At 42.3% G+C, this 17064-nt stretch overlaps 1 protein-coding gene across 3 annotated transcripts in view; it reads right to left on the reverse strand.

Moving 5' to 3' along the window:
• RPN2 (ribophorin II) overlaps positions 1 to 1346 on the reverse strand; it is a 54025-nt gene extending 52679 nt beyond the window's left edge. For all 3 annotated transcript variants that reach the window (XR_003427114.1, XM_027078359.1, XM_027078357.1), the window contains exon 1: positions 1025 to 1346. Coding sequence is in view for 2 of the 3 variants with exons in the window: in XM_027078359.1 (XP_026934160.1) it covers positions 1025 to 1148 (124 nt within the window). In the remaining variant the exon portion in view is untranslated. The remainder of the gene's footprint in view (positions 1 to 1024) is intronic.
• Between the last annotated feature and the right edge of the window lie 15718 nt (positions 1347 to 17064).

Below are 17064 nucleotides of genomic sequence, written 5' to 3' on the forward strand. Positions count from 1 at the left end.
TACCTGGGGCAAGTTACTTCCCTTCTCTGATATTCCGTCTGTCAAATGGAAATAATAACAGTACACATTTCCCAAGTTGTTGTGGGACTACATGAGGTTCCATCCTGCACAGTGCCCACTCAATACCTAGCAATATAGTTAAGCTTACTGAGCACTTACTTAGTGCCGCACTGTTCCACGCTACGCAAGGAAATTATCTGATTTAACACTCACTGTAATTCATGAGATAGATAACTTTACTAACCTATTTTACAGATGAGAAACTGAGGGGCAGAGAAATTAAGTAACTTGCACAGGGTCACATTAACGAATACGTGGCAGACTCCAAGTCTGTACCGGAGACTCTAACTTCAGGACTCATGCTCTAAGCTCCCAAAGAGAGATGACTGACTGTCTTGCCCCTTTCATTAAAAAGGAAACCATGGTCCAAAAACAGGACGAGGGACTTCCCTGGTGGCGCAGTGGTTAAGACTCTGTGCTCCCAAACAGGGGGCCCGGGTACGCTTCCTGGTCAGAGAACTAGATCCCACATGCATGCCGCAACTAAGAGTTCGCATGCCATAACTCAGGACCCTACCTAACGCAACCAAGACCTTGTGCAACCAAATAAATAAGTAAATAAATATTTTTTAAAAAACAGGACGATTTGGCCAAAAGCTCACTCTTAACGCCTCCTGGCCCGGAAGCCCGCGCAAGTCAAATGAATGAGTTAAGTCAGCCCGAGCGTTATCCGCGGCCGCGGTCCCTGGCTGGGTCTCGGGGGGACCCGCAGCTCCGCGCCGCACCCGTACCCAACCCCTCCTCCGCGGCAATCCCACCCGCTGGCCAGCTCTTCGTCAGACCCTCGACCCCAAAAGCCCGAGCCCGAGCCCATGCCCAGGCCCATGCCCCTGCCCCGCAGGGTAAGGGGATCCCGCCTAGCCAGCTCCTGCGTGGCGAGCACTAGTATCCTGCGGGCGAGGGCCCACTCGCCAAGGCCTGCGGGCCGCGGGACCCCGTTGTCGAGCCATGCGCAACGCCTCACCCGGCGGAGCCATTCCTCCTAGCAGGTCCCACCAGGGCCCGAGACACAGGCGGACTTCCGCTCGGGAAAGTGGCTCCAAAACTGCGCCGGAGGGGACGCCAGGGATTCGCGGCAGACCCCGCATGCTAGGATAGGCTCTAGGCACAGGTCAGTCCCCCGCCGTCCCGCTGGGCCGGGTCACTCCCAGCAGCTGCGGCCGGAATTCCAGTCCTCGCGCGCAGAGTGCGCTGCAGTCCTCGAGTACAGGCCCGCTTCCCCCCCCCGCACCCTGGCCCACTTGGAACCGACCGCCTCGCAACCATCCCATTCCGGGCGCTGCCGGCACGCGGTTGGACGAGGCCTTGGGGGGGGGTGGGCCTTATACGCGTCCTCCTGTGATTGGCCTATTGCGCTGTCACTCAGTCGTCTCTCTGCAGCCCGGCCGATTTTAAAGGAATAGGAAGGGTGCGGTGGGGAAGGGCCAGCAATGTTCGAGGGGTTTCGGGTTTTGTTAGAAAATTAAAAATTATGGCAACTTTCTCCAAAGATTGTTTCGGTTCTTAATAACTGACCTACGAGTGATTTTTTAACTGATTTGCACAGCATTTGTATCAGGAGAATATTAGCCCAATTTTACAGACGAAGTAACAGGCTCAAAAAAGGAAGTGACTTATCTAAGAACTCAATAATAGCTAACTCCGATTATTGGGAGTTTATGGGATAGCCCGACAGTGTACTGAGCACTCCATGTACACTATTTCATTTACTCCTCATCACCATTCTGTGAAATATGCACTATTTGTATTCCCATTTTATAGAGAAGGAAACTGAAATATTTGAACCCGGACAGTCTGACTCCATAATCTGTGCTTTTAACTATTATGAACATATGAAGTATTCACTATGCGATAACTCTTACTATAATTAGTGTCCCGGAAATTATTATCCTAAATAAGGGAGAGTCAGTTCTTTCTATGTCTGGTACTGTGCTGTCGGGTATGGTATACTAGCCATTAAATATGTGGATATTTTAATTTGAATTTAAATTAATTAAAATTAAAAATTCAGTTTGTCAGTTGTACTTACCACATCTCAAGCACTCAGTAGCCACATGTGGCTGGTGGAGATCATGTTGGACCGTGAAGAACTATAGAACATTTCCATTACCACAGAAAATTCTATTGGACAGCACTGATCTAGAATATATAAAGAACTCTTTCCAACTCAGTAATAAGACAACCAATGGTGTGCTGAAGCCTCATACTCGCTTGGAGAGTCTACTGTTAAATTTATCAGGAATTTTGATAAACAACAAGGTCCTACTGTATAGCACAAGGAACAGTATTCAATATCCTGTAATAAAACAAAATGGAAAGGAATATGAAAAAGAGTATATATGTATAACTGAATCGGTTCGCTGTACACCAGAAACTAACACAACATTGTAAATTAACTATACTTCAATAAACATATATATAAATAAAAGGAATTTTGCAAATTGGTTGTTAAATACAGCTATTTAGAAAAATTAAACTATACGCACTTACAATGAAATAAAGTATATTGAAAACCAAAGTCATCATTTCCTAATTATTTTGCTGTATTTTACCATCATCTGTGTTTTTGTGGTAGCTTATATCTATAATATCTGAATAGTAAAAATCTTATATCATGGTGTGCTACTACAAATCTCTTCCCAGTAACATTAATAGCTGAATTTTGGCTACAATAAGAATATTTACCCCATACAGTCAGCACATGCTACAGACCAGAGCTTGACTTATTGCTTTTTTACTGTGTAAACTTAATGTTGGAGAAAATGTTAATAGAGATTAAACTTAAAAGTATATTGCATCAATCAATTTCACATTGTCAATAGCACAAAAACTTGAGGAAATATTCTTCTCCTGTTTGAAAACTATTATCCCATTCAGAAAAGAAGTCACTTCTGAAGTTTCAGTTACATCTTACTCGTTAATATAAATGAAAATATCAAACTTCAGAACTACACTGCGAGAGTCTTTTTTAAACATTTACCAACATACTTTTGCAAGCTATCCAATAAAAAACATGGGGGCTTCCCTGGTGGCGCAGTGGTTGAGAGTCCGCCTGCCGATGCAGGGAACACAGGTTCGTGCCCCGGTCCGGGAAGATCCCACATGCCGTGGAGTGGCTAGGCCCATGAGCCATGGCCAATGAGCCTGCGCGTCCGGAGCCTGTGCTCCGCAACGGGAGAGGCCACAACAGTGAGAGGACCGTGTACCGCAAAAAAAAAAAAAAAAAAAAAAATGGGCAAAAGATTTGAGTAGACATTTCATCAAAGATATACAAATAGCAAATAAGCACGTGAAAAGATGACCAACAGCACTGCATATTAAACCACAGTGAAATATTGCTACACATCCACTGGAACGGTTGATAATAAAACGACCAACAATACCAAATATTGGCAATTATGTGGAGCAACTGAAACTCTCATATACTGCTGATAGAAATGTAAAGCATGGGCTTCCCTGGTGGCGCAGTGGTTAAGAATCTGCCTGCCAATATAGGGGACACGGGTTTGAGGCCTGGTCCGGGAAGATCCCACATGCTATGGAGCAACGAAGCCCGTGCGCCACAACTACTGAGTCTGTGCTCTAGAGCCTGAGAGCCATAACTACTGAAGCCCACACGCCTAGAGCCCGTGCTCTGCAACAAGAGAAGCCACCGCAGTGAGAAGCCCGTGCACCGCAATGAAGAGTAGCCCCCACTCGCGGCAACTAGAGAAAGCCCACATGCAGCAATGAAGACCCAACGCAACCAAAAATAAACAAATGAAATAAATAAATTTTTAAAAAATGAAATGTAAAATGCAACAGGCATTTTGGAAAACAGATTGGCAACTTGCTTTTTCATTCACTAATATAGGCTAGACATTCAGCAAATATAGATCTATCCAGTCATTCACTGAATCAATATTTATTGAGCATTGCCATGTGCCAGGCACTATTCTAGTCTCTTAGAATACATTCATGAACAAAACAGCCAAACATACAAACAAGAAAATGAAATAAATTTTTACAGTAAACAAACACAAATGAACTTGGTGATTGTTGGTAATGGTTAAATACTATGAAAAAAATAAATGTGGGGCTGGGGTGGGAAGAAGCTTACTTAATCTAAATTGGTGATCAATAAATGCCTCTCTGAGAAGGAGACATTTAAGCTTGCACTTGAGTGATGAGACAGAAGCAGTCCTGAAAAACTAATTTTTCTAATCCCCTCTTCATCCGTAGGACCTGTAGTCGGGAAGAAGTAGTGGTCCCTTGTGCTTCTGACAATGATTCAGGAAGTGTGGATTTGCAGCTGAGCAACTTAGAGGATATTAAAAAAGGCCCAAGTAGCCTTGAACTTACAGGTGAAAAGGGGAAATATTAGAAAGGGGGAGGGGGCAGGGCAAAGGGAATCTTTTCAAGTCTAGCTCTTGACTATACTTTTTTTTTTTTTGATTTTTTTTTTTGACTATACTTTGACAATGAATTTGGTCCCTGACTTTAAGACCTTGGAATATGATTGGCAAAATGAGATAAGATGCATTATTCTAGACATATAGTAATCTAAACTTGGTCCTAAGACAGGTGATACTGAAGACTTGGACAGAGTCTAAGTGCTAGGAGGATTCTGAAAAGGGAAGGGTAGGTGTGGATGGAAGCTGGATGAGACTACAGAATAACTTTCATTTTTTCTACAAACATTTACTGAGAACCAGTTGCTGGGCATACGACAGTGAACAAGACGGACATGGTCTCCGCCCTCATAGAATTTACATTATAGTGCTGAAAAGGACCAAAAAAAGTAAACAGACAATAAATAAAGTAATTACAAGTTTACAGTAAATACTATGAAAAAATTGAACAAGGGGTGAGACCAAAAATAAGGGCGATGGGAACCTACTTTAAACCATGGTTGTCAGAGAACACCTGTCTGAGATGGTGCCGTTTAAAGCTAAAGGAGGCCTCAAGGCCATGAAAGACCAACCCAGGTGAGAAGTAGAGGGAAGAGCATTTCACGTGGGTAGAACAGCATGTGCATGAGACAACAAAGACTACAGTGTGTCTAAGGAACTACATTCATTCACTTGTACATTCATTCACCAAATATTTATTGAAGCCCTACTGTGATCTTAACACTGATCTAGCTGCAGAATAGACACAGTGTACTTACAAACAAATGATTGGAACTCAATATAATGTGCATGATTAAGGGTTGGGGAGGGAATAGGGAGCAGACAGAGAAAGGTTTATTAGCAGCTAGAAGGATACTTAGCTAATATGGGCAAAGAGGGGATTCAGGAAAGGCATCCTGGAGCTGAGCTCTGATGGATAAGTAGGGGTTAGCTAGGCAAAGAGAAGTAAGGGAAGGTGGGAGACAGGAAGAAGAAACATGCATGCAGAAGGAATTCCTGTGCAAAGATCAGAGGTGAACGAGAACATGGCTTCTAGTGGACGAGAGGCATGTGGCAGAGAGTAGGAGGAATTTGCAGAAGAGGCTATTCAGGAAACCAAGAAGAGTACAAAAGTAGAGTGGTAGAAACCCTCAGACGATAGGTGTGTTAGGGAGAAACTAGGAAGACTGTTGGCACAATAGGAATAAGGAATTTGGTATTAGAAAATGGAGGAGGCAAGGATGTAAAGCTACATGAAGAGCCACCATAATCACTGTCACTCAGTGAGCAAAAGAATAATATCTGCCAGCACTTCGCTGGAGCCGGCTCTGTATCAGCCAAATGAAGAAAGTTTTGTTATCATCCCCATTTTGGAAATGTAGAAATAGGCCCAGAGAAAGTAAGGTCGCACAAGGTCAGAATGCTAGAAAGAGGCAGAACACGGATCCGAGCCGAGGCAGACTCTGGAGCCTGTGCCCAAAGTATATTCCAGGTTGGGAAGGAGGTACCTCAAACACTTACTCTGCAGACTGCTCCGGTGGGAAGAGATCAGCACCAAGGGCTGCTATAGTTTAAGCTCTAGTCACCACAGGGTCAAAGACTTGAATTTGAATAATAATATCTACAATTTAAGTGCTTACTATGGACCACAGATTGGGATAAGTCTTTTCCCACTTATCTCACTTAATCCTTCCAATAACCCTGTTTTATTGGTATGTATTATCTCACTTAATTATCTCACTTAATCCTTCCAATAACCCTGTTTTATTGGTGAGGAATCTAAGGTTTCAAGAGGCAAACTAATGTAATAAATGTCACATAACTAGTAAGTGGTAGAGCCAGGATTCAAACTAGTCTCAAACTGAGAGAAGTCCATGCTCTTAACCAGCCTGCTACTGCTCAGTCTTTTTTTTTTTTTTTTTTTTTTTTGTGTTCTGGCCTCTCTCTGTTGTTGCCTCTCCCGTTGCGGAGCACAGGCTCCGGACGCGCAGGCTCAGCAGCCATGGCTCACGGGCCCAGTCACTCCGCGACATGAGGGATCTTCCCAGACCAGGGCACAAACCCATGTCCCCTGCATCGGCAGGCAGACTCTCAACCACTGCGCCACCAGGGAAGCCCTACTGCTCAGTCTTAAAGGTTTTTGTAGCTTAGGAGGCCCTCAGAGTACATTGAATTTGTAATTGAGAAAACTGAGACTCAAGAGGGGAAGGGACTTGTCCAAGGTTGCAGAGGAAATAGTAAAGGTGAGAACAGGACCTGTCTATCCTGATGTACAGTGGTTCTCCCCACTAAACCGTACGACTTCACACAGTACAGAGGCGTCATCCAATGTCTTTCTTCCGGTGTTACAGACTCGGACATCTCGGATATCCCTGGACTCCCTTGGGAATCCCTCACAGACACCTTCAGACACCTGATCCACCAGGGCCCCCTCGATGAGGTAATTGTTGAGAGGCTGATTCAATCCATCCTGGAGTTTTTTAATGGTGAACTAAAGGTATGCACAGCAATTCTCTGAGTCATCCAAATTATTCTTCTGTTCCAACACATATTTTAAACATTTATTATATAAATAATTTATAGTGTAGAAGTTATTTATTAAAAAATTTGTAAAATTTATTTATATTTATAATGTCAACTGAAAAAGAAATGCACAGCCTACAAGTTAAGAGTTACGTTTTTTCGGAGGCCTTACTGAGGACTAGAGCCTGGGATGACAGTGTCTCTGACAGCTCTGAGGGACTCTTCCAAAAAAGTAAGGGAGGAGCCAGGATAAGAAGGAGTTTTTGCTGGAAAAAACAAACAAACATGTAGTGAAACATCAAAAGATGACTGCTAATCTCAAAAACAGACATCTCAAGTTTATGATTTTAGTGCTTTTCTACATAGGGGAAGATGTGGGACAGCTGATGGCTTCAGCATCCTTGGTTTACTGAAATGGCAGGTGACATTCTTTGTCCATAGTACTTTTATATTTATTTTTATATTTATAATAAATATATTTACATATTCTTATAAATTATATTTATGTTTATACTTATGTTTATAAAAATTATAAATTTCCTATAAAAACAAAGAAAACTGTAATAAAAGTTACAGGTTAATCTTCCCTAATCCCCCTCTCCTAAGATAACTCCTGTTAACATTTTGGTATATATATTTTCAGACTTTCTTCTGTGCATACGAATGCATGTAATTATAGAAAAACACACGTCAGAGATGGTGGGAGGAAAAAATTTTTCTAGGTCAGTAACTATAGATCTGTATTATCCTACTTAATACAGTATTCCTTGTTTAGGTAAAACACTCGTTCATTCTATGGGAGCACATAACAGAAGAATTTATCTTGACCTAGGGATAAGGGAATGCATTTCTGAGGAAGTAACCCTTGAGGAGCTCAAATCTAAGGAATGAATAGGAGAAACTAGGGGAAGTTAGAATTGGAGGGAGTGTTCCAGAAATAGGAAATGAAATGTTTAACAACCTTGTGGCAGAAAGGAGCAGAGCATGTCTGATGAGCTCAGAGAAGCCTGGTACATCTTAATCACAGTGTCAACGGTGTCTGTCATTTGTCAACAGATACTTAGGTTGTTTCCATATTTACTGTGAATAATGCTGCAGTGAACATGGGAGTGCAGATACCTCTTTATCCAGATTTCATTTCCCTTGAGTGTATATACACAGATGTTTTTGGTTTGTGAAAATTCAACAAGCTTTACATCTTCTCTATGTGTAATGCCAATAAAATTTTTTTAAAAAGACTTAAAGCCAGAATGTTGGTCTTCATTTTTGACTTGGACTATTCTTTATACTTCATGTCAGCAGGGCTTTATAAAGGATTTCTTTGTAATTAATAAAGGGGATGGATTGCTGCAGTGAATTTAAAAAAAAAGTCCATTCTGTGCCTTGACCTAAATCCACAGCCAGCCAGGGAAATAGATGAATAAGAAGGTAATTTTATCAGAGTATCACAAATACCATGTCAGCAATATGCACATGTGGTTTATGGATACACTTAGAAGGATACCTGACCCAGCTTCAGGAGAAAATGCATGATCCAAGTCTTGAAGCATATATAGATTTTAGTCAGTAAACAAAAAGTGTAGAGAATTCAGAAGGTGAAAAGGCCCAGAAGCAAGAAAGGGAAGCATGAAACTTAACTGGGCTAAAGCTCAGAATGCTACCAGGCAAGGCAAAAGATGAATTTGAAGAGGTTGGCTGCCATCACATTGAGAAGGGCCTTGACCTCCATGAGTGCTGTTGAAAAGAGTTTCAGTAGGGAGTTACCTGATCAAATTTGCATTTTATAAATATGAAACTGGTGATAGCTGGACAAATAGATTGGAAGGGGGCAGAACTGGAGCAGTGTAACCCAATGTTGGCTTGCTATACTAATCCAGGTGAGAGTCAGGCCATTAAAGTCAGCTTCTTGCTATATTTGCTGCTTACTGTCCAGAGAGCTTATCAGTTTATACCATCTACATGCAGGGGAGAAAAGACTGGAAGAAATTTTCTCAAGATATGTAGAATTATTGGTGTCTTTTATTTTCTTCTTTATACTTTATTTTTTCAAAGTTTCTACGACAGATACTGTGTTTATAATCAGAAAAAGAGAATAATACAAAAGATTTTATTGTTCAAATCAGGACTTGCATTTTAATAGGAAACAAAGACTCAAAATAATGACTTTAATGACATCAGGAGAGCTGGAAGTAATAGCATCAGAGGTCACCTTTAGGACCTTAATCAGACAGCAGTACACAGGGTGGGTAGGTGGGGAAGCAAAGACTAAAGATGGGGAGAGCCATCATGGAGTGCTTGGTAAAATCTAGCTGAGAGGGAAAATGAGGGCCCAAACCCAGGCACGACCAGTGGACAAGGAATTTTATCCTCTGTAACTTATTCGTTCCTTATAATAAAAAACTAATCTTGGATTGAATGAGATGTCAGTTGTTTAAAACATTCCAAGAAACTTTTCAAAAGTCTTTACAACTATAAAATGAGATTATAATGCATAATTGTGTTTTTATCATTTTTCTACAAACTCAGAGTGAACCTGAGAAGCTGACATTCCTAAGATCTTTGTCTTCTCTCAGCCGAACTTTACCTTATGATGAAACCACAGAGTCATTCATTCTCAGCCACATAATAGACATTGTGCATATGCTAATTGTAAGTATTGTGACCTTATCACAAATTATCGGGACCATGCAAATTCAGTGACTTGGCTAACAAATTTTAGTGGCTTTACCTATATTATCAATTCCCTCAACCTCTTCTCATATCAGTATCTCTGCATAGAGGAGAAATACTCAGGGTACTCCACAAATATAGTCACCCTTGAAAACCAATTGAAAGAGGAGCAGAAAGGCGAGCAACAGCATTTAAATTTCTCAGTAAGGGGCTTCCCTGGTGGTGCAGTCGTTGAGAGTCCGCCTGCCGATGCAGGGGACGCGGGTTCATGCCCCAGTCCAGGAAGATCCCACATGCCGCGGAGCGGCTAGGCCCATGAGCCATGGCTGCTGAACCTGCGCGTCCAGAGCCTGTGCTCCGCAACGGGAGAGGCCACAACAGTGAGAGGCCTGCGTACCGCAAAAAAAAAAAAAAAAAAAATTTCTCAGTAAGGACAATGCTGCATAATCAAGCAGTACTTTTGAGGCAGACTCTAATCAAATGCCTAGGTTCAAGTGCGGTTCTGCCTCTTTCTAGCTGTGTGAATTTGGGAAATTACTTAACTCCTCAGTGCCTCAGTTTCCTCACCTATAAAATGAGAATAGCTGTATCTACTTCACAGAGCTGTTGAGAGCATTATATAAATAAATGTAAGCCACATAACACGGTACCTAACACATATTTTGCATTTGAGTAACATGATTGTATCTTTTTTATTATTGTATTTTGTCCTATTTGCACTTAACTCCAGCCACACTCTGCCACTAACTCATTCATTCATTGCCTTATTAAGCACTTGACAGTTCCAGGCAGTGTCCTGGGAATTGGGGCGACAAAGACATAATCCCTGTTCCTGCAGCCAATCAATTGTCACAGGGACTGTAACAAAAGTTTAAATAGGTATAGTAAGGGCACAGAGGAATAGGTATGTGAGTGGTTACTTCCATGTCAAAGGATCCAGAAGGCCTTTAGAAATGAGGTGATGCACTTCGGCAAGCACTTAACTTTTTTTTTTAATCGTTTTTTTAAATTATTTATTTGTTTGTTTATTTATTAGCTGTGTCAGGTCTTAGTTGCAGCACGTGGGATCTTCATTGAGGCATGTGGGATCTTTCACTGAGGCGCACGGGCTTCTCTAATTGTGGAGTGTGAGTTTTCTCTCTCTAGTTGTGGCGCACGGGCTCCAGAGTGCGTGGGCTCTGTAGTTAAGGCACACAGGCTCAGTAGTTGTGGCGCACTGGCTTAGTTGCCCCGCAGCATGTGGGATCTTAGTTCCCCGAACAGGGATTGGACCTGCGTCCCCTGCATTGGAAGGCGGATTCTTTACCACTGGACCACCGGGGAAGTCCTGCACTTAACTTTTTGATGCTTTGGTTTTCTTTTCTGTGTAATGTTCCCTTCAGTTTCTCTAGAGCTGTAAAATTCTGAATCTGAGATTTCTTATACACTTCAGAAAAATGAGCAGCTCACTTTCAACCCACAGATCTGTAAGGCTGATTACGCTGATGATTAGTTTTCAGAATTGAAGGTTAACCAGCTAACAGGTTTGTTAAGCAATAGACTGTATCAAAGACCTTCCGTACACAGAACACTGTGGTGCTTTGAAAAGGATACAAATTTCCTGGAAGTGTAATTCCTTGCCCTCCAAGAGTTTACAATTAGTTTGGAAGTGACTACACCAGATAAATAGGTTGAGAATGATTCCAAGAATACATCAAGGAGAACAGAACGATATAATGCAGATTAGAGAATGAGTGCAGATTCCTGCTTGGCTCTACTCCATGGAAAGAGGATTCTACGCAGTCATACAACTCAGCCAAAATGGCATGACTCCAAAGTCCCACTTCCACAAGAATTGGCAGCAGTGGGTTGCCACATGGTTCAACCAACCAGCTCAGAAGATCCACAAGGAAGTCTCAGACAACGAAAGCACACTGAATTTCCCCATGCTCTGCACCTGGACCTCTCCAGCGGGTAAAATACCCACCGTCAGGTATCAACCAAAGTTTGGTCTGGCAAGGGGTTCAGCCTAGAAGAATTAAAGATAGTTGGTGTCCATGAGAAAATTGCATGGATCATTGCATGATTGTTCAAGTCTGTAGCGTCCCTGCAAGACCGTGTGCAGGGGCTAAATGAGTGCTGCTCCCAAGAACCAAGAGGAGAGGCAGTTCTGCTGAGGAGACAGCCAGGGCCATCATAAAGAGAAAAGAATTTTAAGGCATTTGCCAGTCTTCTCATGACCCATCCCAGTGCATGGCTCTTCAATATCCACATTAAAAGAGCTGAGAACAGAATGTGGAAAGGAAGGGAGAAAAATCTGTTACAGCACTTCACCAAAGGAGATTTATAAATACGCGCATGAAGGAACTTCCCTGGCGGTCCAGTGGGAAAGACTCCACGCTCCCAACGCAGGGGGCCCGGGTTCAATCCCTGGTCGGGGAACTAGATCCCGCATGCATGCCGCAACTAAGAGTTCGCATGCCACAACTAAAGATCCCTCATGCCTCAACAAAGATCCCACGTGCTTCAACTAAGACCTGGAGCAGCCTAAATAAATATATAAATAAGCACATGAAAACATGCTCCATCATCATGATTAGGGAAAAGCAAATTAAAACCACAATGAGATTCAACTATACACCCACTAGAATGGCTAAAATAAAAAGAAAGGTAAATGTTGGTGAGGAGGATATGGCACAACTAAAACTCCCATACACTGCTGATAGGAATTTAAATGGCACAACCATTTTGGAAAATAGTTTGGCAGTTTCTTACAAAGTTAAATATATACTTACCATATGACCCAGCAATTCCATTCCTAGGTAAAATGAAGCATATGTCCATGCAAAGACCTGTACACCAGTGTTTCATAGCCATTCTATTTGGAATAACTAAACACTGGAAACAGCCCAAAGGTCCATGAACAGATGAGAGGATAAACAAATTTTGGTATATCCATATAATGGAATACTACTCAGCAATGAAAGGGAATGAACTATCAATACATTGTACAACTTGGATGAATCTCAAAATAATTATACTGAGTGAAAGAAGCCAGATAAAAGAGGATATACTTTGTGATTCCACTTATATAAAAGTCTAGAAAATTTAGGCTTATAGTGACATCACATCAGTGGTTTCCTGAAGGTAGGAGTAGAGTGGTCCAGGCAGGAGGGAGAATTTACAAGGTAACACAAGAGAACTTTGGGGAGTGATCCATATCTTGATTGTGGTGATGATTTCATGTGTGCATACTTATGTCCAAAATCATCAAAGTATACACTTTAAATATGTACAGTTTATTGTATGTCTGTTACCTCAAAATCAGAAAAGATGCAAACAGTATTTTGAGAACTTTAACAGAAGAGAGAAGAACTACAATGACAACTGGGATATAAAGTAATGACAAGATTTGAGTGAAATTAATCCAGATAGATCTTCTGATCTAAGCCTCAAAGGATGTGATGAATAGGGTTGAGAGAAGGAATCAGTGAGTAGGGGCTTTGATTGGTAAATTAATACCTGGTTATGCAAGGCCAGGGTTGTACATCCTGAAATATGGCAGAATGGCCGGGGGTGTGGTTTTTAGGTGCTGTTGTTAGCTAACAGCAGACACAGGCACCAGTACTACTGTTACAGAATTTTAATGTAGCCAGACTTGTCCTTAGTGCCTCTTAATTCTCCTCTGCCAGCTTGGGGCTCCACCCTAATTCTGCATTGAGGTCCTCCACCAAACCCTACCACTATGCTGTTGTTTGGTAAATAGTTAAATGGTGCACTCAGCATTGAAGAGTCACTGTGTTACTCGAGCACTGAGGCAGGAAATGGATGAGAATGATGTTTCAGGAAGACTCTTCAGTGATACGAATAATAAATGCTGAAGGAGTTCAGAGGACAGACAGTTTACAGTGGACTGAACTGATATGAAAATAATCTGTCCAGTTGGCCTAAAGCAGAAGGAGTTTGAGCTCCCTGAAGCAGAAGGATGGAGAAGAAAGGGAGCTATAGGAATCAAAAGACACAATTTCTAGTTCTAGTTCTGTCAAGCACAACCTGTGTGATCTTAGACAAATCACTTTGCTTCTCTGAACCTCTAGCTCCACCCGGAAAATGGAGATAGTAATATCTGTATGGCTTTCATTAAGAACTTTGAGACAAATGTCTCATTTTGTTGATTGGTAAAGATTCTTCTTGAGGCAAGCAACAAAAATCAACTCTGGCTCACTTGAGTTAGAAACAAAAGGATGCTGGGATATCTCCCTTAGAGTCTAAGGAAGATGTTTAACAACCAAGCCTCTAAAGGAGTCTGTTCCAGGACACCTCCAGGAATTTCAAAGGCAGGGGCTGATCTGCCATCACTATGACCCTAACCTCTGGCAGCTCCCAGTCTGTGTCTGTCACTCTGTAATTCCAAATTCTGGGAGAGAGAGTCTGATTGGCCCAGACTGGGTCTCTTCTCCACTCCTGCATCAATCAAGCGCGTCTGAGGGCAGCACTGTATAGTGATGACATGACTTCTGGGCATCCCTCCCTGTGTATTAGAGGCAGTTCCCAGAGAAGGGGTGATTGATTGCTATGATCTGGAGAGTCACCTCCCAGGAGGTCCCTGCTACACAAATACTTTACAATCAAAAAATAGCCTCTCAACTTCTGATTCCCCACAGTAGTTAGCATAATTGTGAATATCTAATAAGCCATTCATACCTAACTGATTAAAAAAAGAAAACAAAAGGCATACTGAGTGAAGTAAGTCAGAGAAAGACAAATATATGATATCGCTTACATGTGGAATCTAAAAAAAGGGTACAGATGAACTTATTTACAAAACAGAAGTAGAATCACAGATATAAAAAACAAACTTATGGTTACCAGGGGGTGGGGGGCAGGGATAAACTGGGAGATTGGGATTGACATATACACACTACTATATATAAAATAGGTAACTAATAAGGACCTACTGTATAGCACAGGGAACTCTACTCAATACTCTGTAATGACCTATATGGGAAAAGAATCTAAAAAAGAGGAGATATATGTACATGTATAACTGATTCATTTTGCTGTATACCTGAAACTAACACAACATTGTAAATCAACTACACTCCAATAAAAATTAAAAAGAAAACGAAAGATTATTCTGACAGAAGTGGTCAAGTAGATTGAAGTCAGAAAGAATTGCAGGCCTGGTGGTTTAGCTAAGATGTACCGCCTTCATCCACATGTGAGGAGTATGGCTACAGGAATGGAGAATCAGAATCTGTGCAGAGCAGGGAGGAACTATCACTGTGATTGATTGGATGTGGGGAATAAATAAAGGAGTCATAAATCATCTATCTTATGAGCCCTGGGAAAGGGCACCATCAACAGCAATTGAAGGCAGAGAATGTATGTCCTTTGGACTGGGACAATAATGAGCTCACCTTTTAACAGCAAAATGCCAGGTTGTAGCTGTGATCTTAGTGGCGATGCCCTTGAGATGACTAAATTTGGGTGAGTAGAGGCCTGTCAGGCTGAAGGCAGAGTCTTATGCTTTATCCCTTCCAGACTATAAAACCATAAAAATAAGTAAGCTCCATGAGGAAATAAGGAAGAAAAGCAAGCAGGCCACCTGCAAGGTCTGACCAGAATTGGAAAGTGAGGAGAGAAAGAGAAAACTCAGAAAGGGGCTCAGAAGAAAACCCAGTAATGTTTGCTGAGCACTGCCTCCTGGGCACCATCCTAAGTTCCAAATGAGGTCTTTTTGGTGGCAGGTAAGAGAAATCTACTAGAGGCAGCTGAAACACAAAAGGGGAGATTTGTTCTTAGGTTAACTGAGTATTCCCTAGAATCCTGTGATAGGAAGAGCAGCCTGCTCCAGGAAGGGAATGAAACCAGAAAAAAAATTTCTGCTCATTGAGAACTTTCCATCTCTTATCTTTGCTCCTTTGCATGCATTTCCAACTCCCTCCCTCTCCCTCCCTCCCTTCCCCTCCTTCTCCCCTTTCCTCTCTTTCTCCCCTTTCCCTCTCTCCTTTCCTCTCTCTCTCTCTCTCTCTCTCTGTTGCCAAAATTTGTTCTCTCAGTTCCCCTATCCATAGGGCAGTGTTCCCAAATTTTAAGTTGTCTCCTTTTAATAGACCAGCCAAACTGAGATTGAGGCTCCTTGTCTCAGTTCCAGATTCCTGAGAGACAGAATCTAGTGGACCCTGGTGTGTACTCCTAGACAGATGAGTTGTGGTTAGTGGGACACAATGACTTAGCAGAAATGTGGCTGTGAGATGCCCATTCCTGATGGCCAAGGGCAGTTTCCAGAGAGGCTGGGTAGACAATCCAGTAAGGCGGCCACTACAACCATTTACATTTGCTCTTCACATCAACTCCTGAGATGTAGCTCATCTCCTCCATACAGATAAGGAAACTCAGGCACAGAGAAGTTAAATACTACACACAGGGTCACAAAGAGTGAGAGGCAGAGCCAGTGCTCAAACCCAAGTGTGTCCAGCTCCAAAGCCTCTGTTTTTCCTATCACTCTGCAGGTTTATTCAGCCGTGCAAAGCTACTTTTTCTCTGCCAGTTTGGAATTTGGAACGTTGTTCCTTTTCTGGGACAACTAACTTAGAATAATATTAGGCACTAGAGGAGAAATGGCTGGTGTAGTAGAAAGAGGAGTTAGGATTCCTAAACTGGAAATAATCACTAGTAATGAAAATAATGACTAACAGACACTATCACAGTTACTGTGGGCCACTGGGTATTATGAATTAGCTCATTTAATTCTCACAACCAACCCATGAAGGTAAGTGGTACTGTTATCTCGTTTTACAGGTAAGGAAACTGAGGTACAAGGAGGTTACATAACTTGTATCAGCTCAAACAGCTAGTAAGAGGCAGAGCCAGGCCCCAGGAACTAAACTAGCCTGGCCACGGTCCTGCTGCCAGTCCTGTGAAGCCCAGGAGCAGGGCCTGCTGAAGGACCTGCCATTGTTCTTGCAGGCCATCCATGTCTCCTGTCATCTGGCCTAATGGCTTGGCCCATTTCTGACTCTCTAAAGTTCTTTCCCTCTCATTGCAGACGCTGGTGGAGAAGGAGCCCCTGCATTCTCTCTTCAGCCCTGTGCGCTAGGAGATCTTTGTCACTATCACTAACTTCAGGTGATGCCCGTATGCCCCCTACACGTGCATCCTGGTTTCTCGTTCAGGGTCAATACCAGAGCCAACAGATGTGTTTCATATTTTTAACTTCTGAAAACTATTTAGATAAGGTAGGGGAAGCCAAATCCATGTTTTTATGTAAGAACTTTGATTTCATTTGTTCTACCATCTATATCTCAAAGACCCACTGGAACCTCTGTGGAGTTCAGTTTTGTCCAGAGTATATTCAGTGGAAAGTTATTCGCATATACGCATCCTAACAGTAGAGGCCCATGGCCTGAGAAATTTGGAAGGGCTGCCTGCTGTTTACCTCTCTTAGAGATTAGTACTG

Source organism: Aethalodelphis obliquidens, unplaced genomic scaffold, assembly GCF_003676395.1.
Source record: "Aethalodelphis obliquidens isolate GAN/ISIS:26980383/991018 unplaced genomic scaffold, ASM367639v1 scaffold42, whole genome shotgun sequence".
In the NCBI taxonomy this organism is placed as follows: Eukaryota; Metazoa; Chordata; class Mammalia; order Artiodactyla; family Delphinidae; genus Aethalodelphis; species Aethalodelphis obliquidens.